The sequence below is a fragment of the Solanum dulcamara genome, chromosome 12 (genome assembly GCF_947179165.1).
Source record: "Solanum dulcamara chromosome 12, daSolDulc1.2, whole genome shotgun sequence".
NCBI classification, from domain to species: Eukaryota; Viridiplantae; Streptophyta; class Magnoliopsida; order Solanales; family Solanaceae; genus Solanum; species Solanum dulcamara.
In genome coordinates this window covers 6335339-6358467 of record NC_077248.1, presented here as the reverse complement: position 1 = coordinate 6358467, position 23129 = coordinate 6335339, and the positions used below count along the sequence as shown (strand labels likewise).

Below are 23129 nucleotides of genomic sequence, written 5' to 3'. Positions count from 1 at the left end.
CATATATATATATAAATTATCAATTTAAAACTCAATAATTTTTTAAAAATAATTAAAATCATGAACTCATAATTCTGACTCCAATAATAAATAACCTTTTCCCAATATTTTTATGAGAAACTTCCAAACTTTTTATCTATAGAATAATTGATAAATAAAATAAAATAGAATTTGATCGATGTTCATCACAACAAATTAACATATTTGTTTTGCTAAGATATTATACAATTTATAGTACATGGATTAATTAGACTAATTTCTAACTTCACAAGTATAGTCTTATTATCATATTAAATTTAATTTGAATTGATTTTTATATTATGTTTTCTTTTATCTATAATAGCAACAACCATTATTATAACAACACGCTCTATATAAAATTATATCCCTATATCAGTTGTAACCTGAGTATCCAAATATTTATTATTTTCAAATAGCTAAAAAGTAATATATTACTTATATTTACATTTGTATCAGAGACATAATTACTTATGTGCATCTAGTGGAGTAATTGATTTATTATATTATATTACCCTTTTTTTTTGGGTGTTATATTACTTTTTTTTGTTAGTTCTTAATTAATGAAATATGAATGCCTTTTAAGATTTTAAACTCAATGAACATTTTTCTAAAAAAATAAGTTTGTGAGTAAATTTTGTTTATAATAGTTAAATAAGACTACAACATCAAATGATATTATAATAAGAGTAACTATCTGCTATATTAGGCAAGAAAATAAAAATAAATAAAACTATTATTATGGAGACGTTTGAGATTATTAGGGCTCATTTAGATATGAGATATAAAATTATAATGTGAAATCGCCTTAATTTGAAGTTGAAATTTTATTTTGATACATAATTTGAATCTTTAAAGTTATATTTATGTTGATAAACATGAAAACATAACAAGCTGTGAAAACTATAAAAGTTTCTTAAATTCTTATACAATTTCACCAATTGAGCAAACAATAGTTCATAAATAGCATATAGAAATTTTCTTAGGCACCACATTAATAAATCATATATCTTCATGTTCCTTTTAATAACTTGTGATTTAAAAATTCCAAATACATACAATTTTATAAAATATATTAGTCAGTAATAATAGTAACTAGTTATTATTCAATACAAATTTTTACTAATGAACAATCTTTTCACACCAATCACAATTCTTTTTTCTTTACAAAATATAAACTTATGAATCAAGTTTTTCATTTTAAAAAATTTAAAATCACGATTTAGAATCTCAAAATCACGTTTTTTGAAATATTTGAGATTTGAAATTATGATCCCATATGGCATATTCACTCGCTGATGAAATCATGACTTCATATCGCGTATACAAAACACAACCTTAGATTGTAAAAACCTAGGTTATTCTTTTTCTTATAAATTTTAATAATAATAATAATTTTCTCTATTTATAAATTAGACATCAAATTGGCAAAAAATGACTCATCAAATTGCCACGTATCACTATTTAGAATATCAAATTATATTTTTTGAAATGTTCGAAATTATGATTCCAAATAACATATTCATACGCTAATGAAATTAGGACTTCATAGCGCATATACAAAAGGCAACCTTAGATTGTAAAAACCTATGTTATTTTACCTATAAATTTTTTATTTTTCTATTTTTAATTAGATATCCAAATGGCAAAAGATGACTCATCAATTTTCCACGTGGCAAAATAACATAGGATTATTTGGTATGGGCCCTACCCAAAGATATAAAAGCAGTACCACAATTAACTTCCCCCCATGACCCTATCTTTTCCCCTTTCTCGTTCCTTCCAAATCTCATCTCACTTTCCTCCGTTTTTCCTCTCTCCTCTCTTTCATACCGCGAAAATCTCAAAAAAAATAATAAAAATTCAGTTTTTTTTTCCATTTATATCTCCTTCATCCTTCTTTGTTTCTTCATTTGAAATCCCTAATTAAAACCCTAGCCATAAATCTTTCCTTTTGATTGTTAAAAATCAAAATCAAAATCAAATTATGCGTTGAGTTCTCAGATCTGTATTCCAATTTTTGTGTTTTTTTGGTTATAAAAATTGTTGTGTTTATCCGTAGATCTCTCATAGTTGTTTTCTGTATATTTCGATATTCAGATTTGGCATTTTTGAGTTTTGAGCTGCGGAGGTAGGTTATAATTGAAGGAAGTTTTCTGGAATTGGTTAGTTTTCTTTTTTGGGCGGTTAAGTACCTTTTTTTTTGGAGTTGTGGTGAGTGTTTTTAGTTGATTTTTGCTCATTTTCGGAATAAATTTGTGTTTGTGGCTGTTTTATGTGTGGTTCTTTTTTTGTTAGGATTGAGTTTGTGATAAGGTGTGTTTGTGATGGGGAGAGGCGTTTGTATAGCGGTAATGAGTGATGGAATGATGGAGATTGAGAAACCCGGAAATGTTGATTTAAAGTGTGAAAGAGAATGGGCTGTAGATGGTACTGAACAGGAATCATGTGTCGAGAAGCAGAAATGTGAAACTTTAGAATTAGCGGCAATGAGTGATGGAATGATGGAGATTGAAAAACCCGTAACTGTTGATTCAAAGTGTGAAAGAGAATGGGTTGTAGATGCTACTGAACAGGAGTTATGTGTTGAGAAGGAGAAATGTGAAACTTTAGATGGTGTAGAATTAGCGGCAATGAGTGATGGAGTGATGGAAATTGAGGAACCTGTAAATGTTGATTCAAAGTGTGAAAGAGAACGGGTTGTAGATGCTACTGAACAGGAGCTATGTGTTGAGAAGCATAAATGTGAAAATTTAGATGGTGTAGAATTAGCGGCAATGAGTGATGGAATGATGGAAATTGAGGAACCCTTAAATGTTGATTCAAAGTGTGAAAGAGAACGGGTTGTAGATGCTACTGAACAGGAGCTATGTGTTGAGAAGCAGAAATGTGAAACTTTAGATGGTGTAGAATTAGCAGTAGTGAATGACGGAATGATGGAGATTGAGAAACCCGTAAATGTTGATCCAAAGTGTGACAGACAATGGGTTGTAGATGCTACTGAACAGGAGCTATGTGATGAGAAGCAGATATTTGAAACTTTAGATGGTGTGGAATTAGATTGTTGTACTAATCATGCTACGAACTGTGCACCTGAAACTGTAGATGGTGTAAAAGTAGAATGTTGTGCCACAAACTGTGCACCTGAAACTTTAGATGGTGTGGAATTAGATTGTTGTTCTAATCATGCTACGAACTGTGCACCTGAAACTGTAGATGGTGTAAAAGTCGAATGTTGTGCCACAAACTGTGCACCTGAAACTGTAGATGGTGTAGAAGTAGAGTGTTGTGCCACAAATCGCGAACTTGAAACTGTAGATGGTGTAGAATTAGAAGGACGTGCTACAAATCATGCACCTGAAACTTTGAACACCCAGGAATTGGAGTCAGGTGAGCAGTGGAAGAGATTGAATAATTGTGACGTCCAGCCGTATGTAAGGATTGACGTGAAGGACGCTTCGAATGATGATATATCGTCTGAAGTTTCAAATCCAAATTTGTCTCCAAGAGAGAACACTTTAAGTTTCCAGACTATCAGTAGTCAAGGGGTGGATTTGTTGAGTAATAATCAAGGTGGTTATGGAGAGATTACATCTTTTTCGTCGGGGAATTCAAGTGCCGAGGAGAGTGTCAGTGAGGAAGAGCATAATCAAATTGATGCATCTAAGGTAGTTGCCAAGTCCTCTGTGGTTCTTGAAATTCCAAAGGAATTTAGCACAACTGGTGTCAGGAAGATTATATTTAAGTTTAGCAAAAGGAAGGAGGATTATGGTAATGCATCTGCTGAGGCTGCTCTGCCTGTGACTGCCGGGGTTGATGATGGCTTTAGTGAAGCACAGACATGGAATCATTTGGAGTCTGATGGTACGAGTCTACATGGGATTTCAAGCACAAATGGAGCATTCTATCAACATAGAGATCCCTTTTTATGTCCTCCAAACATGGAACTAAAAATGTCTAAGAAGGTCAGTTCTGATGCTTACCCGACAAATGTCAAGAAGCTTCTGTCAACGGGAATTTTGGAAGGAGCACGGGTGAAGTACATTTCAACTTCTGGGAAGGTAATTTGTGGGTTTCTCTGTTTATACTTGTTATTTAGTGGTTTCTACGTAAGCCTGAAGCACTTGTATAAATGACTATCAGAGGGAGCTTCTTGGAATCATAAAAGATTACGGATACTTATGTGGTTGTTCACTCTGCAATTTCTCCAAAGTGAGTTTTCTGTCTATAAAAGTTTGTCTGTGTGCACATTAATGAACATACTGAACAGGTTTATGTCTAAGCAGGTTCTCAGTGCTTACGAATTTGAAATGCACGCGGGGGGCAAGACTAGACACCCGAACAATCATATTTATTTAGAGAATGGGAAACCTATTTACAGTATAATTCAAGAGTTGAAGACTGCACCACTTAGTCAACTAGAAGAAGTTGTAAAAGACGTGGCAGGTTCTTCTATTAATGAGCAATATCTGGAGGCTTGGAAAGGTGGTTTGACACTGATGTCTCAATTGATTTATATAACTTTTCTTTTCTGAAACAGCCTGATAATTAGCATGACAGTAATAAGTATTTAGGAGAAGATTCTCATGCTTTCCATGCGCTATACATTGTAGTCTCTTGTGAATGGTCATGAGAAGGGTTGGGGGGGGGGGGGATAAAATCATCATATTACTGCTTACTTGTCATAGAACTCTATTCTAGATAATGCTTATTTCAATAAATAATCAAGTTCAAACTCTGTAGAAATAAATAATTTGACCAGCTTAAGCATTTTCACAAGTGAGACAGTTCCCTTTTTCGGCAACTAGAATCAGTGGCATCCAGCAGGCTTGATGCATAATTATATTTACTGATTAACTTTTCCTTATCTTCTATATAAATTTAGATTGCTAAAATATAAAGTAGGAAGATATTTTAAGCACTTTTTCCAGCAAACTTGAAAAAGGCAGCGAGTACAGTGCAATGCAGTTTACAAATTTAATGCAAGGGTTAGTAAGGGCGTTGTAGGAACATAAGGGCAAAATTGTGTTTAGATCTTGAGGAGAGTTCAAGGTAGTTATTTTAGGGGTGAACATAGAGTATCAGTTCTTGTCAGTTGCGTGATGATTTGTGATATTCTCCTCTGTTTTGCAGCCAAACTCCTACTGCAGCACCATGAGGTGGGTAGTGCTTACCAATATTCGCATGGAAAAGTTTCAGGGATGTATCAGTATAAGCCAAGGTACATTTTTAAAGTGTTTTAATATTTTGATTAAGGTCTTTGCTCCTCCACCCTAACTTACTTTCTTATCAGTTTTCTTTGGTGGTTTATTTTATTTTATTCTGGCTTCTGGGTTGGTGTAGAACAAAGAAAAGGAGACCAAATTCTGGTGTCCTCTTCAATAGTATCCAATTTGTGCTCCATTGACCACTATGTTTTTGTGTCTTGAATAGCTGTAATGTGATTAGGAACATGAAAAGCCTTGCAGTTTCATAGTTTTCCTTATTGGCTTACCACTTGATTTAATTAAGCTGTGTCCACAACCCCCTTCTCTTTTCTCCTTCCCAATCATATGAATGACGTGAAATCGACAATTGTTATCTTCAAGAAAATGAGTTGTTGATTTCTGACCAGGCATTTCAGCAACTGACGTTATGTTCTGTCGGTAGCTGGATGTTTGATTGAATGTGCAATTGAGGGTTCCTTATAGTATGATTCTAAAATGATCATGTCTTGGTCTTAACTGTATCACAGTTTTTATTAGAACTTAGCTTAAAGGGTGATTTACCTAGAGTGTAAGTGCTCTATGCTGTCAACTGAAATAAGTTACATATAGTCAAAATACTTTGTACTGGTCTGTCATTAGCTAGCTTATAGTATGTTGAATGCTTAAGTTCACTTTCATTGACAACACTACAGAAAAATATTACCACAACACTTAGAGTTAAAAATGGTAGAATGTTGGAAACTTGTATATGTCAAATTCTGCTCCTGCAAAACTCCATAGCATAGCCAGTCCAAACCAGATAAAGAAAGGAATTTGCATTTTGCGGTAGGTTGACAGTTAATGTAGAAATGTCCTAACTATCTCTGAATACATGAAATAGATCGAAGTTGAGGGGAATAGATGTAGATGATTCATATAGTTGATCCAACTAATCTGAGATTGAAGCATAGTTGATTGATTGATGTTGCCAACATACTGTTGACCTTGAAATAAAAATGATGTAAGAACAAAAACTGTTTAACAAAAACTGTTTTGAATTAAGGTTTTCCTTTTAGGTTTACACTTGCAACACTGACAGAAAAATGTATGTTCATGAAGAGTCTTAAAAAAAGGAAAAATGGCTGTTTCAAAGTCCATGCTGGGAAACCACATCTAGCTTTCCATCAGTCATGCATATTGGGATTGATAAGTCCAATGTTGTAAGAGTTTTTAGTCAGCCCAAATAATTCAAATGTGCATCTTTGGCCAAGTAGGCCTCCTTTAGATGCACTCTAGGTTACCAAATTGACTTTAGTAATCTCATTTTTACTAGCATTTCATCCTACTGGGTCAATTTTATGTTCATCTAAAACCGTAACATAATTTAATGCATAATGAATGGATAAGTTGGTGCGTGGTCGGCCAGTTGCCACTAATTTGGTATTAGCTATGCCTATGTTGTGGTTGCTAGAGTAAATATTGACTTCAGCATCTATTGTGCAATAGCTCATGGCAACTTGATATCCCAAAAACTCGTAAGTTAAATAAATCAAGAGAACTTTCTAAAACAGGCCAAGTCAAACCGCATTGTTCTTTCCCTTTGTAATATGATCCATTTTACAGTTCTTCGCCGGTATCTTTTCTTTTTCCTCGTTTACTGTTGGAGATTGGTAGAAGAGTTTAGAAATGCTTAAGCTAGATCCAGGGCATCGGCTTGTAAGCTTGGTCCCGTTTTGGAGTTTATCCAGTTGTAGTTTACGTTTTTACGTAATAATGATATTGAGTGGTTTTGGGGTTGCTGAAACTTTTCATATTCATTTTGTTTGTAACTTTGCACTATACTATGGTGTACTTCAGTGATTGCAGTACGGTGATGGAAGATGGCCTTTATCCTGCTTCGTACTCCTATATTGACAACTTCCCTCCAAATCCATTTAGCTCTATGGAGACTGCAGAACCATGGAAGCATGTGGTTAAAAAGTTTGTAATCACATTATTTACTTTATCTAATTCGTGCAACTGGTCATTCTTTATGTAAATGCATATTCCTATGCTGTTGCTAATGGTGCAGTTATTTTGACAGGCCAAGGTGCAATTTTTCCAGCTCAACAGTAGAGCCAAAGAAACCTGCTGAAGGTGGCACAAAAAAAAGGTATCCTTTCTCTTATTTTCCTTTAATAAAAGGATATCTCCTTTTTGACTTAGCATTTGTCATTAATCTTTTTTTTTAAAACTATACGTAGGGATAATGACTTGCACCGATCACTGTTCATGCCAAATGGACTTCCAGATGGTACTGATTTGGCATATTATTCTAAGGGGAAGGTTAGATTCATTTCTATCTTGTCTCTTAATAGTCCTTTTATCACACATTCTTTTCTCTATTTTTTTTAATTATTTGTTCGAGGCTATTCAGCAGCAGTGCCACAATTATGATTTATGTGTGAGCAATTAAAATATTTCTGCAGAAAGTTCTCGGGGGCTACAAGCAGGGGAATGGCATAGTCTGCAGCTGCTGTGATACCGAGGTAAAATTTATAACCTACACGTACACACACATTTGTAATAAAATAAATCCAAATGTATGCATACATTTAAGTGTATGTGTGTGTGTGTGTATATATATATTGTAATATGTATATATGTAATGTATATAAATTTCAGAAGTGCTGCTTACTACTTCACTTGTTATCCATTTTAAACAGATAAGTCCTTCCCAGTTTGAGGCTCATGCTGGATGTGCAGCTAAACGTCAACCGTAAGTAGTTCTCAAAGACTATTATTTGCATAATATAAGCAAAACAAGAATGATCTGAATTATTTTGTCGATGGCCAGCTACCGTCACATCTACACATCCAGCGGACTTACCTTACATGATATAGCATTAATGCTGGCAAATGGTCAAAGTATTGCCACCAATAACAGCGATGATATGTGTACAATATGTGGCGATGCAGGAGAACTGATTTGCTGTGAAGGGTGTCCTCGGGCTTTTCATGCAGGTGCTTTTTTTTCCCCTAATGTTTGACATAATTCTCTATTGCGATTAGTCTTTTTTGTCTCTAAAATGTGCTGGTTGATAAATTGATAGATTGTTACATGGTTAGCTCTTTATATCATCTTAAAAATCACATTTTAGTGCTCTTTTCTCTTATTCGATTATAAATGAAGCCATGCCAAAAGCAATTTTGTAAGCCACACTGCTTGATTTTTGGTTGTTGAGTGGAGCTCTTTCTATTTCCCTGCCTAATAACCTCACTTGTGCTTACAGTTTTGCTCATATAAAACCTGTATGGTTGCAGCTTGTTTAGGTCTACAGTGTACCCCGACTAGTGGTTGGCTATGTTCATATTGTAGAGACAAATTTGTCCCTGGTAGGAAAACTGTTGGAGATGCTGGACCAATTATGATACGGTTGACAAGAGTGGTTAAAGCTCCAGAATCTGAAGGTGGTGGGTGCGTTGTTTGCAGGTATGCTGCAGTTGTGGTCCTTCAGAGAGCATTTACAATTTATATAGCCCTAGTTTCCGTTTATCTAACTTTTGTGATTAAGAACATTCTTGTGATGGATAAAATTAATTTGACACTTTAACCTTGTTTGATATCTTCCGAGAGATATGTAATGTATGTAGGCCTTCAAACGTTGGTAGTACATATTTTCATACAGTACTAGTCCATTGTGATAGAGCTGGTTAAACTGCAATGCGGTAGTCTCATCTTTTCCCGTTCTTCTACAGCTAGAACCCATTGTATTCTTCTCAAGATGTGGTTCATTCCCCTGAGTATGTCTTGCCTAGGTTTCGTTGCATTGCATTTAGGTATTCCTAGCACTTCAGGAATGAAACTAATTAAAAAACTAATCATCGTTATATTTTATGCATCTAGTAACAAGTTGACGTGTGTGGCAATACTGTTGTTGAGTAGTATACGTCAATGTTGTCAAAGGCTCATTTTACGGCACGGTTAAGCCCTGAAGCTCAGAGAAGCCCTGGGAAAGCGCTTCCTGTCGCTTAAGCTGGCGTCAGTGTATGTATGTATGTATGTATGTATGTATGTATGTATTTTTTCCCCTTCGTTGCACCTTTTTTTAATTACTAAAACCCACATTTTGTTCGTGCTTTGCGCTTAAAGCCCCATTAGACCTGGAACACTTTTTAGAGTTTTCACCCGTGTCAACACTGATATACATCAGATTTAGGTACCAGCAGGTGGAGGAACTGCTTCTATGATTTATTATTATAAGTAACTTGAAATAGTTGGGATAGTGTCGAAGAATTTGTCCGGTCCTACGATGCAGTTCATGCTGGCCATTATGTTACTCTTTCTGTTGACTTAATTGTCACATACTGTATGGTTTGCTAGTGCAAAATAACATGCAAATGGGTGCCTACAAGTGGAGATAATATACCCTTGAACTCATTTTTCCACCATATATTTCTAGGACCCCGGACTTCAGTGTTGCCAAATTTGATGATCGGACAGTTATGCTCTGTGACCAGGTATGCTTTGACCAACAGTTTACTTACCATATCCCAATGTTCTGCCGCTGTCTTTAATAATGCTCCCTTCTATTATGGTGTCATATCCACAGCTTCCTATTTAACTTTTTTTTTGTTGTGTGTGTGCATATGCAGTGTGAGAAGGAATACCATGTTGGGTGTCTGCGGGAAAGTGGGCTATGTGATCTGAAAGTGAGTCTAGTTTCTTTCTTATGTTGGATAACTGTGATTACGTTGTTCTTCAGTACTAATAAATACTTGTTAAAATTTGTGATAGGAACTCCCGAAGGATAAATGGTTTTGTTGCAATGACTGCAGTAAAGTTTATGTGGTACTTCAGAATTATGTTCTGAAGGGAGCTGAGGTCATTCCAGCTCCTGCAGCAGCTGCCGTAACTAAGAAGCAAGTCCAGAAATGTTTAATGGATACAGCTACAAATGACATTCAGTGGCGTATCTTAAGTGGGAAGAGTCGCTTTGCGGAGCATTTACCTCTTCTTTCCAGTGCAGCAGTAATCTTTAGGGTGAGCATTTTATTGTTCGTATTAAGCACCAGTTGGAATTTTTTTGGACGTCTCAGAGCATAAAGAGAACAATTACCAAAACTCTGATTTAATGGAGATTGTACATTACTGCTATAATTGGACATAAATGTTTTAACACTTGTGGTAAAGCTACTTAATGCTGCATGGTGGTGAAACAATGTGTATGGACATTAGGGTTCTGTTATTCCACTTGAGTCATTCAAATTGCAATAATGTTGCGACGTTTCTATCCCATGTTATTCAGTTGTTAGACCAAAATATATGACTGTGAGCCCAATATTTTCTGCAGAATTATCGACAGGTCTGCAGAAGTTCTCTAAAATTGGTGATTTCTTTGATATTGTTGATAACTGAACCTTATAGTAGATTTCAATCCTCAAGTATAATCTTGCGCATCACCAAGATTCTTGAACTCGAGAAATCTTGACAGAATGCCAGGCTGACCAGCAACACCATTGTTAGAAACAGACAAATCCTTCTAATTACCACATCACTGAATAATTGAGTCTACTTATAAAAAAATTGAATAATTGAGTCTTAATGTAGTAGGTCCAGCTGATTGAAGGATATAGGTCTAACGAGAAGAATTTCCATATGCACTTGTCCCTCTTATTCATTAATTGAATATCTAAAAAATTTATCCTTGAATTATGCGTCAAACTTCTCCTTATTCAAGTTGCTTGCGTAATTTTAATTGTCATCTCTGGCTTTCTGTGCAGGAGTGCTTTGATCCTATTATTGCCAAATCTGGACGAGATCTTATACCTGTTATGGTTTATGGGTGAGTATTCCTTCGCTTACAATTTATAACCCTAGTGTTACCCACAAGTTTTTCTTAGAGACTTGACCTTTGTTTTCTAGTCTGTGAACTGTATTAGAAAATCTGACACAGAATTCTTCTCGTGTTTGATCTTTTAGTAACGTCTATTTAGGACAACTAGTCTCAGGGTGCGGTGCTTTGCATGTGTCCCTTATATATCCATGAATACACAATTTAATATGTGCGTGGATTGAATTATAAAATAAAAATTAAAGAAAACAGTACAACGAAATAAAATGGTGAATGTTGATCCTAATTTGCTAGCCTATCAAAAGAAGGAATCATGCATCACGTAAGTCCTAGAATGTCTTATTGTGATTTCTCGTGTTGCCTTCACTTACCGAAGTTATCCGACTGTCTTCTTTCTTTTACGATTAATTAGCAAAATATATTTGATATAAATAAATTAAAGGGAGGTAATAGGACCTTAGTTTAGCACCTCCCTTCATGTGAGTGATTATGTAGGTTTTAGGATGTGTTTATTACACTTTAAAATAATTCAAGGGGGCAATAGGACCTTAGTTTTTAGATGTGTCCTAGTGATTTTGGCTATAGTTGAGGGGGGTACTTGTGTATTATCCCTAAATTAAATGATAAGGTTGTACTAATATATCTCTTAATCTTCTCTAAAATTAGATTATTTGCACATGACGTGCAATTGTAAGTATTTTTTTTTTTTAAAGAAAGGTAATAACTTGTATTGAAATCCAAAAGATCAGCATCAAAATTGCTGATGGAACTGTAGTTACAAGCTCAAAAGTGAAGCCAAATCAAAAACAAAAGAAGAGATCAGCCAGTAGCTGAAGGTCTAAAGCATTAACAGTTTCCTATCAGCTCTACTAGGTCTCCTACATCACTACAAATATCCTTTTTACAGCAAAAATCGTAAAGACTAAGGCAAAACAAAATGTCTAGAGTTCCTTTCTTTCCATATGTAAACCACCATATACAAGCCGGAATAATTTGCCACCAGTCTTCTGTACCACTTCTTCTGCCAACTTCTTTCCAGCCGCTATGGAGTGCAAAAGTGGTTTTGGGAACAACCCAAGAACCTCCTAGAATACAAAAGAACATGTGCCTCAGATTTGTAGTTATCTTGCAGTGGATGAAGAGATGTTCATTGCTTTTCCACTTCTTGACCACACAGTAGACATCTTGAGCAAATGTGGAAACCTCTTCTCTGTGATCTTTCTTGAGGCAGGCAGGCTCTTCGAACCACTAGCCAGGTGAAAACTGGCACCTTGGGAGGAATTTTGATTTTCCAGATGAGTTTAAGAGGCCAGTTTTGTATTTGAGGTTACTATAAGTAGATCTCACAGAGAAGCTGCCCTTGCCGTTGAGATTCCACCAAGGCTTGTCAGGGAGGCTTGTCAGGGAGGTGTGGGGTGTGGACATGGGATTCTAAACAATTTAGCAAGCTTGCAAATCTTTCTATTACCCAATCATTTAGAGCTCTTCTGAAAATCAAATTCCAACCTTGTGGACTCCAAATGTGACTAAGATTAGCCTGTTGTTGGAGACTAATAAGATAAAGGACAGAGAAGGAGTTTATAAGTTCATCTTGGCCAATCCACTTATCTCTCGTAAAATCAATCTTCAATCCATTTCCAGCTTTGAAAATGATGTTACTGAAAGCAAGCCATAAATTCCTGATGGTTTTCCATACACTAGTCCCAAATTACCGAAGACATGACCTTAGATAGGAGGGTGTGGAGGACCCATATTAGGGTAGAAGTCTAGTACAAACTCTCGTTATTCTTCCTTATTTGTAGGCGCATTAGCGCACTATAATTTCTTGTGCTCTGATTTCTGCTATTATATACTACTCTCTGTACTTTGATTACTCTATTTTATCTGTGTCGCTTTCGTTATTTGTTTTCACACAACGCTTTGAACTTCTTGTACTTCTTAGCAGTATTTGACCTCTTTTTATGCTTCTATTGAGCCGAGGGTCTCTCGGAAACAGCTGTCCTACCTTGGTAGGAGTAAGGTCTGCGTACACTTTACCCTCCCCAGACCCCCTACTGTGGGATTTCACTGGGTTGTTGTTGTTGTACTCCCAAAAGTGGAATTAACTTCATTGGTTAGCCATTGGTTTAGCAACCCATATTTATGTGATGAGATCTTTCCACAATGTTGTCTTCAGAGCTGAATCTCCAAAGCCACTTTTGGAGTAGACTCTGACTGCAGTACTTGGGATTTCTGATAACCAGACCACCTTGTTTCTTGTTCAGTGTGAGTGAATCCCGTTTAACAAGATTTTTGATGTTGCTTTTCTCTTTGTTGCCATGCCACAAGAAATCTCTCTTAAGGTTCTCAATTTTTTCCTCTACACTACTGGGAATAGGGAAGAGAGCCATCTCCTAAGGGGTTTTATGCTTTCTATAATAGTAGATACTCATGAACACTCCTCAAGTCATTGAATATTTCCTTATAAGCTATGTTGCTTGGACTTGGGTGCGGGTGTCGGATACGGGTATGGATCTAGAGGTCGGACTCGGCATGATCTAAATTTTAAGATTCGTGGGTACAGATCCGGGTACGGATACGGGTGTGGGGATTCGGCAAAAATAATTCAAAATTCTAATAATATAGCTACAAGAATATGCCTAGATTATGAGAGCTTTTTGTAGAAGCACTTACATGTAGTTTATACCAAACATGTTATTCAATTTAAAAGTTCAATTGGGTATATGAAGGTCATTAGTGTTTTTTTTTTTTTTAATAAGGGACAAAATTTAGATGAAATAATATTGTAAATAATGTGCACGTTCATCCACCTCTTCATTATACCAGTGTTTCAAAATGCACACCCAAAAGCCAAAAACAACAAACTCTCGAAAGAATAAAAAGAAACTGAGCCATCTTCCCCAGTTGGTTGACCCAGTCATCTTCCCCAATTTCTTTAAACTCTCTTCTTCCCAGCAACCATGAAAATCGAAATAGGAAAAATTATGGACCTATTCAAGCCCTTCCCACCTGCTGCATACACGCAAGGCACGTCGACCACTCTGCTAAGCAAACAGTGTTGAAGACATCTGAAACAGAGATAGAGAAACTAGTTAAATTTTCTACATAATATTAAAGGTATGCCATCCCATGTCTTCAAATCTCTACTTTTTGTTATCTTGAGAAATCATAATCTCAAACTTTTTCTTTAACGTGGTCATGAATTTCGGTCAAAGTGTCCGATCTCTATTGACCGGATCTGACACGAATTCCGTACCCAAACCCGTGTCGGTGTCGTGTCGACACGGGTACGGCGGCAAATGCCGGGTCCGAGCAACATAGCTTATAAGTATTCTCATTTCCATCCCAGATTCTTTAATTCTGTTTTCTTAGGCATTTAGCATTACATTATAGATGCTTTACTGTAAGCAGAGTTTATTGCATAAAGACATAATAGATGGCAGTATTGGCATGTAATTATGTTAAATATATTATCGACTTGGCAAGATAAATTGTTTTGTTCCGGTGTAAGAGATATTTGTACCTGAAGTATATGAGCAGATGGTTCATATTTTCAGCTTATTGGCAATTTAAATGTATAATACTTTTGGCAGAATGATTTGTGGTAAAGGAGTAATGAAGATAGATAAGCTCCAACTTATTTCTAATCTATTAGTCTGAAACTTATGTCAAAGAAATTGCCAAGTTATTGTTTTGTTGATTCTTACCTTGGATATTTGGCCTGCTTGTGTTCTTTTGCCTTTGGCTTCCAGAACTTGAGTGCTTGCTCTATTTGAATTGCATACACTTTGACTTTTCTAATTTCTGTATTCCTGTCTAATGTAGGAGAAACATCTCAGGTCAAGAATTTGGGGGAATGTATTGCATTGTTTTGATTGTAAAGTAAGCCACTGATTTCTAAGTTATTTTTCTGGTTTCATGATGATACTAATCTATGCCTTCTCAAGATTTTGCATTTATAGTTGGTCTGAAGTTACATACTATCCTGCTTTCCTGAGTTATTAATCATGTGTCTAAATGGATACAGGTCAGTAGTTGTATCAGCTGGTCTTCTTAGGATTTTTGGGCAAGAGGTTGCTGAACTCCCTTTGGTGGCTACAAGTAGAGGAAACCAAGGCAAAGTAAGCACTGTTTGACTGGACTCCTTTACTGTGCTTATTTGTGGTTTTGCTTGCTGATTCTGAAGCTTTACTCCTAGGAAAGAAAGCTATTCTTGTGGAACACAAGCTGATGATTCTTATGTTTCTTCCTTTGAAGGGTTATTTCCAGGCATTATTTGGATGTATTGAGATTTTATTATCTTCGATGCATGTTAAAAACCTGGTTCTGCCTGCTGCTGAAGAGGCTAAATCCATCTGGACAAATAAACTAGGTTTCAGAAAGATGACCGATGAACGTGTGAGTGGATCTTTTACATTATTATTGACAGATCATTTGTTTTTACCTTGTTTATCTGATTCTCCCTTTGCATCATGGATGATAGTGTTAAAAGTTAAATAATAGATTCAATTTTCTTAAAAAGATGGAGATTAGATTTAAACTGTATAATGTTAAAGGCTACCAGAAGATAGTGTAGATTTAAAGTCAAGTTATGCAAGCAAGTCAATTTCTAATTGCTGATTCAAGAGTTGGAGCAAGTGCAAGCTGTAGGACGTTTTATGGAGGATGTTAAGGTTGCCGCAAGGCAATTTGAGGAATATTGGTCTGGGAGTACTAGCAGACAAGCTTAAAAAGTCTTTGCATTCCCTCTATTCAAGCTGACTTCTTTTTGTGAGAGGGTTCTTTTGAACTGAATTTATGCCTTACTGATCAAAGCATGGTCACTAGACAGATTGCTAGTGGAGAGCAGTAGTAAGAGTAGTTTCATATCCTATAAAAATAATTGCTCCCTTTGTGTGTCACTGTGTCATGGACGAGGAATCAAAGTTGGGTTTGCTTAATATTTGTCAGGAGTTTTCTTGTGCCTATGGCTAAACAATGTTTGGTGTGCTTCCCCAGTTTCTACTACCCAATCTATTTTGCCATTTAGATGAATAATCTTATTAAGTTCTATGCTGATATCTTTTAAACTGTTTTAACAGTATCTGAAGTATTCAAGAGACTTCCAGTTGACGATATTCAAGGGGACATCAATGTTGGAGAAGGAAGTGCCGCAGACAGCTTATGAATTGTAATTCATCTTTGTGGAGGACGTGCACAAGGAGCTACATTGCTACCATATCTTGCACTCCCCTCTTATTTAAGAAGGGAGGGAGGGATGGAGACTGCTATATACTCAATGATCTGAAATGGAACTGGAAATGGAAAAAGTGGTGGTTCTCATTGCAGAACAATCTTTTCTTTGATACCTTAGAACATGCAAAATGCACTTTTAGCTGATGAATTTGAGTCTCAAGGTGATTGAATAGTACATGAAGCGAGGTGTTTCTGAAGGTACATAAAGTTGATGACGGACCTTATGGGGATCATCCTTAGTTGCAAGGACAAGTGTTTTTTATTTGGTATTTACCGCTATGTTTTCATAAAGTAGTATGTGGGTCTTATAGATTAGTTTTCAGATGATGTATAAAAGAGCAGCTGAGGAATGCTCTTCTGAAGTCCTTGAGGCATGCTGACCTTTTATCATGCGTGCGTGGGGGCAAACGTTTTTACCCCTTTCTTTTCGCAGTGATAGTTTCCTTTTGTACATTTGCAGTGCATACAGAGAAAATTTTGCCAGAAAGTAATGTAGGAGGATATATGTTATACAGGACCATAAGCTGTTTCTTGATGTGATTAATTATTGACTATATGTAGTGATTGGGTTAACAAAAGAGGAAGTAACAATTTGTTACTGATATTGTTGTAGTAATCCCTTTGTTCCATTTTGTGTGGCCAAGATCTACAACACTGAGAGTCATAATCCTAGTTTTCCATGTGAATATAAACATAGATTTTTAAAGCTTTTGGAAATGTTTATGCTACACTACCATCACCAAAACCATTTTATAGTGCCTTTTTGACTGAATTTATTTTAATCAGCTTATACGCGTAAAAGATATAAATTGTGTAACTCAACTTATTTTTTTTGGCTTATAAGTTGTTAACAGCTTATAAACTGTTTTAGATAAATTATATTCTTGTTAAAGTCGGAGCTTCTACAAACTTCCCAAATATATTCCTGTTGCTTACTTTTCCGGAAAAAAGGAAAAGAAAGAAGGCCAGAAATTGACCCATCCATGAAGACAAATGCGAGCTTTATGCCACTACTACTAAAATAAGAAATTCTTTATCATGAAATTTGCTTGCATAGCGTTTTCTTTTGAGCAACCTAATAAGACTAGTAAGTGAGTATTACTTAGAGAAAAATAAGACTACTAAGTAATTCTTTCATCGTAACCAACATGCAAATATTGACACTACTGGTACGTAAATATAACTTGTTCAAACAACTATTTAGAATTCCTAGAGCTTCTTGGAAAATTCGTTGTCAGACTTGATTAATCACCCTTTATTGTTCAAACTGAATCATTTTGTTTTTGTAATTTTCTAATTGTTTCTAAGTCTTATAAGTTGAATTAATCAAATTCAATTTTTCTCATTCTATCTCGGGTATCCATTCACTTGAAGTTGCTCGGCCTCGATTTGAGTTAAAAGTAGGAGTTCCTACTTCGAAGTAAGCCTATGGACTTGTTTTGAAGTTCTTTCCAATGTGCTGGTTCCTTTGGATTGGTCCAAAGGCAGAAACTATAACAATAATATAAGGGTGGGGAAGTATGCCGCTTTACTCCTGCCTTGACAAGGTAGAGGTTGTTTCCAATACATCTTCGGCTCAAATAAAGCATGTAAAGATAGAAACTTTATGCTAGAAATAATCCTTCCTAATCAGTCAGAATTAAAACTAACTAGGATTTAACCACAAAATTCTATATCATTCCAAACACGTAATCACAAGCTGAAACCAAGGACGGAAAGGAAAATGAAGAACAAAAGATCAAATACCAAAAAACACATGAAATTCTTTATTTAATTGCTACTGTTAACACTTACATCCACAGATAACAGTGGAGTATTGAAGACAATTAAACTCAAATGTTGATATTGGCAAAGGCTTGAAGGGCGTCACCAGTCAACCTACAAACCCTCCATTCCTGCATAATTTGAGCACCCATTTCTTCATAAAACTTGATCGCATTCACATTCCAATCTAGAACAACCCATTCCACTCTCCCATACCCCATTTTCGCCGCCTGAGCAGCCACAGCTGACAACAACATCTTTCCAAAACCTTTCCTCCTGTAACATTCCCTCACAAATATATCCTCGATATAAAACCCAGGTTTCGCCAAGAAGCTCGAATAATTAGGAAAAAACAACACAAACCCAGCAATCACAACATCATTTCCACACGATCTGAACGTCTCAGCTTCCGGGTCGTTAATCGGGAGATCCAGATTTACCCTTTTATGTATGGGGCTGAAATTTGGGTAGCTTTGGTCAATAAGAGGAAAAGGGTTTTGGGAAACTTCGAGAAGGAAAACGGTGAAGGAGGTGAACGGAGGTGGGGAGTTTTCAGGGAAGAGAGTAGCGGAAAGTGAAGATTCCGTGGCGGAAAAGAGATGAGTGAGTCGCTCAAAGACGGCCATCTGGTGAATGAGTTTGTGGACATGGGGTACGTCGAGGATGGTGGCAAGGCGAATTCGGGAAAAGACATTGTATCCAGTCGGAAGCAAGTCCTCAGAGATGACGGCGGGTGGAGACGACGGCGGCGGTGGAGGTGCGGCTGCAGCCATTTTTCTCAGTGAAGTTGAAAGGAGAGAAGTCTTTGCTGAGCTAAACTTTAGGTGAATGGGGTTAAGTGTTGTTGCCGTGGCATTGGACTTCTTTATAGAGATTAAAGTGTACTAAAATACCTAGAAATCGGAGGGAGAGGAAGAGGGAAAAAAAGAAAAAGAAAAAAGAGACCAAACAAGTGTAGACTCTAGCCCTTATTTTGTTCAGCAAAATGACAACTCCTATTTTATTTAACAAAGTTGTGAAAAATATTTTTGTAAGATGGAAATCAAAAGAGTGTTATTTTTTTTGAGTGTGTGATAATTATTTTTGAGTTGTTTTTAACTTATAAATTGTTATTTATTTTAAACATAAAATAATTTTAAATTAACTAATCAAACACTTAAAAATAATTTATAACTAACTTATAAATAAATTCACTGATTCATTGGACGTAATTTTTATTAAAGTGATACTTATCTTGTATAGGAAGGAGTAATACTAAAGTAAAGTAATGAAGGTTATTGTAGTATGTAGATTTTGTTTGAAGAGTAGAAGGAAAAAAATGTAATTTGTGAAATAAAGAGGGGAAAAAAATGAAAAGATAAAAAAGGTTGGGAGGAGAGAGAGAACTCAGTACGCGAACCTTCGATCTAAAGAATAGGTTATTTATTTATCAAGGTGGGTCCTTTAGTTTGTCAAAATACCTAATTGACCCCGTAGGTCTTACAATTCACCATTCATTTCTATCATAAAACCCTAAACCCTTGCAGAGGGGAATTGGTCCTAATAAAATCCAGAGAAATACAATCAGTTCATCGTTACTTTGTTGTTAAAATGGCATTATTTCGTCGCATTTTCAGTGGATCTTCAACGATTCTTCAATCACAGTTTTCTTCAATTCGTTTGAATTCAACACTCACAAGTCCAAAGCTTTTTGTCAGCGGTATGTGCATCAACATACAAATCTTATGAACACTTTGTGGTTTTATTGGTCATATATGTTCATCATGGCTTGAAATTTTTGAGATTTATTAGAAATATTAATTTTGGATTTTTAGTTCTTTTTGTTATGTTCTCGTGATAGTTATTAAATGAATGGTATCAATTATCTCTTGTATTTGCATTTTACAAAATTTAGTTATTTAGTCCGACACTCTATAAGAGTAAATAAGGATATAAAGTTTGAGTTTTTGGAAGTTTTCCTTGAGCTAATTCTGATATATCTATAACATCTTTTGATGCCTGCTATTATTTACACTCCATCCTAAGGCAACCCTGTTCCAGCTCGCATTGTATTTGAAGTTGAGGGTTTCACTTCTGATATAGTCAGTGAGAAGCTAAGTTCCGTATTCCGTTATTAGCTTTAGCAAGCCTGTTACTGCCTGAACAAACTAGTTCACGCATAGCCACTATTGTGAACTTGTCTTGACACTGCAGTTCAGAAAAGAAGTAGTTCCAAAAGAAGATTCCACCTAGCTAGCGCGCTCCTCACCTTAATGCCACACTTCGGCAGCTACGAACTAAGACGCTTCAGTAGAAAAGCTACATCCACGACCTGCATTCACCCTAACAGGCTAACCCGAGCTTACCTAGGGCCTTACTGCCTGAACCAGCGAGACTAATGTCGACATATACCTTTGAGAGGTCCACGTATACTATTGATAAAGTCTCTAAATTAATAAGGCCCCAGTTGTTTCAATTTGCTTGTGTTACTTTTGTTTTTAGTCCATTTTCAAATAGAATCTCTCGGTTTTTTTGTCAACTCTTTAATTCTAACTTTCCATATAACATGTTGTAGACCACAAGATTAAAGGCGTTTTGGTACACTCTACACATTTTAAATTTAAGACCACAAGATTCAAAAGTTTTGCCAAGTCAAAAACAGACAAATAAATTGAAATAGAGAGAGTAGCATTTTTGGTGTTCTTGTATCCTTTCTCGTGTTAAATTGTTTCGTGTTTTGACGAATAGGAGCTGGAGTTCTGGTGATTACTAGTTTCTAGTTTGGGTGAAAGTATTAGTACAGTAAGTTGGGTTAGATCAAAGTTATCAGATCCAAAGGTTATACTTTCAAGTTAGGTGCACAAATGAGAACATTTGACTTCTATGACTAGTTGGGATGAAGAAATTATGAACTGCAAGATATACAAAACAATTTCTTAATTTCTTTGGTGGTCTTCGAGCATGGTGGGGTCGTTATTAGTAATCTAGGAGGTCTAATTTACCCGGTAAGTACCAACAAAGTATGCTCACAACTGTGATTTTACCTCTTACTCTATATCCTCATCATTTATAAAATCTAATTACCAAATGGTGGTACAAATTCGGAAACTTCGTTTTATGGATGTCAATGAATCATCAACTATGCCTTGACTTCAAAATGGTTATGGTTGTTATATCAATCCTCTATATCCATTTTGGACCATTTCATTCTAATACTAAATAATTTATCCTTAAGGAAAAATTAGAGGTTCTCTAGGTCTATTTTTTCCTTCTAAATCTCATCCTTATAGACATATATGCTCTGTCAATATTGCAGATTTCTGAAGCATTATAAGTTTGATTGCTTGAGTTGGTTCTCCAGTCTATCTTGTGTGAATGTCTCCCCGGTGCTTGGATCTGTATAATTAAATGCTTAACCTTTTATAGACACGATGTCTAGTCTACTTGTTATTAGAGGATGATATCTGTTAGAAAATGTTATGGAAGTACACCATTGTTGTGGTTGAATGGTCTTTTGAATTGATGGCCTGAATCATTGACTTCATATTGTGAGAAAATGCCCAGGTCCGGCTTATGTAAGTTGATAGTTAAAGCTGTTTTGACCACCTCTTACCTTTCCACTTGGCCCAAAATTTTCATGCATGTCAGACTTATTTTTGTCTAATCTGGAACACAAAATAGAAGTTATTTCTACCTTGTAAAAGGAGAGTACTTCAGTGTATTATGATAATTTTGTGTACCTGCTTCAGAAGAAAACAAGGACGAAATCCAAGGTACAAGTGAGGTGTACCTTTGGAGTTCCCGTTTCATTTCAATCTGGTATTAAGATTGCAGTCTGAAGTTGTTTAGCTGTTTTGGTTCATCCGAAAAGCGGAAAAAGAGAAATAAAAGTCCCCGACCGTTTGGAGAAACTCTAGTTACCATCTCAAACATTTCTGAGTGTGTTTCTTTCTAACTTGGCTTTGCTTGCTTCTTACTTTTGCTTTCCGATCTAGTAAAAGGTGCTTTCAGCAGCCTCAATCTGCCAAATCTTGTATAGAAAATTTGTAGTGATGCCTTTCAGCACTAACAAAGATGCTCCAGATGTGTTGCTGTGGACAATGGCATCTGCCTATAATGAAATATGTTTTTTTGCAATTCATCTGTGATAAATAATTGTAAAGGAAAATCGGAAGAAGAGAAATTGGAAAATCTTTTTGATAAAGCATAATTTATTGGCGTGGGGCAAAACTCCCCCATACAAGTGCTAAAAGAAAGTGGAAAAATATTAGTCCCATTTTTAGCCTAAACTCTTTCTTCTTATGGTTCTTTCCCTTTGATACGTCATGGTGCAGGGCTTTCAAGATACACTAGTGATGAAAACCTTAAAAAGGCATTTGAAAATTTTGGAAATCTTACTGAAGGTAACACTAAAATATTTCCTTCTCATCTTCCTCTATTTGCTAGATTCCGATTTATCTGTGATAAACAGTCACCAATTTGTTTTTGCTATGTGTTGATGTACAGCAAAAGTAATTACTGATAGAGCAACTGGGAGATCAAAGGGATTCGGATTTGTTGCTTATGAAACAATAGAAGAAGCAGAAAAGGCTCGCGAAGGAATGAATGCCAAGTTCTTGGATGGCTGGGTAATTTTCGTTGACCCTGCGAAGCCAAATATGCCTAGACCTCCACCGCCACCTCCACAAGATCCACTGAATTTTGGGATTACAACAAATAAGACCGTTGGTTGGACTGGTCGATGATGATCAGAGACTGGTGCATCTTAATGAAATATTCGATTGCAATATCACATATATTGGCCAATGACTCGACTGAAATATTTGATAGCAATATAACATTTTTGTTGAAGGATATTGTACTGTACTAAGAACATGTTGTTCGAGGTGGAACCCTTTCTCTGCCAAATATTTAAGGATTCTGGATCCTCTGACTAACTATTTAGGAGGATTGTTTTGAGTTATAGTAAACACTTTTAAGTATTCAAGAACCCAATAGTTTTGTTGTCAAACATAAGGCCACAATTGTTGAGGGTCTATCGGAACAAACTTTTCTATCTATACCTCAGTTCTTACTTTTTAGACTTCATTTGTGGGATTATACTAGGTATGTT

The 23129-nt window shown here is 35.8% G+C and overlaps 3 protein-coding genes across 5 annotated transcripts; 2 read left to right on the top strand and 1 right to left on the bottom strand.

The window, feature by feature from the left end:
- The first annotated feature begins 1787 nt into the window (after window positions 1–1787).
- On the top strand, window positions 1788–16902 carry LOC129875540 (uncharacterized). Of its 3 annotated transcripts, none has more exons than XM_055950850.1 (20): window positions 1788–2183; window positions 2317–4079; window positions 4162–4230; window positions 4305–4503; window positions 5152–5239; window positions 7062–7184; window positions 7288–7356; window positions 7448–7529; window positions 7673–7732; window positions 7910–7962; window positions 8041–8207; window positions 8508–8676; window positions 9647–9704; window positions 9840–9896; window positions 9982–10227; window positions 10968–11029; window positions 14864–14920; window positions 15066–15159; window positions 15296–15436; window positions 16120–16902. In XM_055950850.1, exons 2-20 carry the CDS (start codon window positions 2346–2348, stop codon window positions 16210–16212), a joined length of 3621 nt encoding a protein of 1206 aa, XP_055806825.1. In that variant the 5' UTR covers window positions 1788–2183; window positions 2317–2345; the 3' UTR covers window positions 16213–16902. The 3 variants fall into 3 exon arrangements, with proteins under 3 accessions (XP_055806825.1, XP_055806824.1, XP_055806826.1); XM_055950849.1 differs by having other exon boundaries at window positions 1788–2232; XM_055950851.1 differs by lacking the exon at window positions 7062–7184 and having other exon boundaries at window positions 1788–4079.
- A 1021-nt stretch (window positions 16903–17923) lies between these two features.
- Window positions 17924–19016, bottom strand: LOC129876277 (probable acetyltransferase NATA1-like). The gene has a single exon (XM_055951662.1). The coding sequence runs from the start codon at window positions 18808–18810 to the stop codon at window positions 18106–18108; it is 705 nt and encodes a 234-aa protein (XP_055807637.1). The 5' UTR covers window positions 18811–19016; the 3' UTR covers window positions 17924–18105.
- A 484-nt stretch (window positions 19017–19500) lies between these two features.
- LOC129876201 (organelle RRM domain-containing protein 2, mitochondrial) lies at window positions 19501–23090 on the top strand. The gene is made up of 3 exons (XM_055951559.1): window positions 19501–19736; window positions 22351–22419; window positions 22523–23090. Exons 1-3 carry the CDS (start codon window positions 19628–19630, stop codon window positions 22759–22761), a joined length of 417 nt encoding a protein of 138 aa, XP_055807534.1. The 5' UTR covers window positions 19501–19627; the 3' UTR covers window positions 22762–23090.
- Window positions 23091–23129: the final 39 nt, after the last annotated feature.

What these genes read in the sequence shown, in the direction of transcription:
- LOC129875540 (XM_055950850.1), top strand. Translation starts at nt 2,346, where the DNA reads ATGGGGAGAGGCGTTTGTATAGCGGTAATGAGTGATGGAATGATGGAG. An exon ending in GTGCAGCAGTAATCTTTAGG is followed by an intron (nt 10,228 to 10,967) that starts GTGAGCATTTTA and finishes CTTTCTGTGCAG; the next exon opens with GAGTGCTTTGATCCTATTAT. An exon ending in ATACCTGTTATGGTTTATGG is followed by an intron (nt 11,030 to 14,863) that starts GTGAGTATTCCT and finishes TGTCTAATGTAG; the next exon opens with GAGAAACATCTCAGGTCAAG.
- LOC129876277 (XM_055951662.1), bottom strand. Translation starts at nt 18,810, where the DNA reads ATGGCTGCAGCCGCACCTCCACCGCCGCCGTCGTCTCCACCCGCCGTC.
- LOC129876201 (XM_055951559.1), top strand. Translation starts at nt 19,628, where the DNA reads ATGGCATTATTTCGTCGCATTTTCAGTGGATCTTCAACGATTCTTCAA. An exon ending in TCCAAAGCTTTTTGTCAGCG is followed by an intron (nt 19,737 to 22,350) that starts GTATGTGCATCA and finishes GTCATGGTGCAG; the next exon opens with GGCTTTCAAGATACACTAGT. An exon ending in TTTTGGAAATCTTACTGAAG is followed by an intron (nt 22,420 to 22,522) that starts GTAACACTAAAA and finishes GTTGATGTACAG; the next exon opens with CAAAAGTAATTACTGATAGA.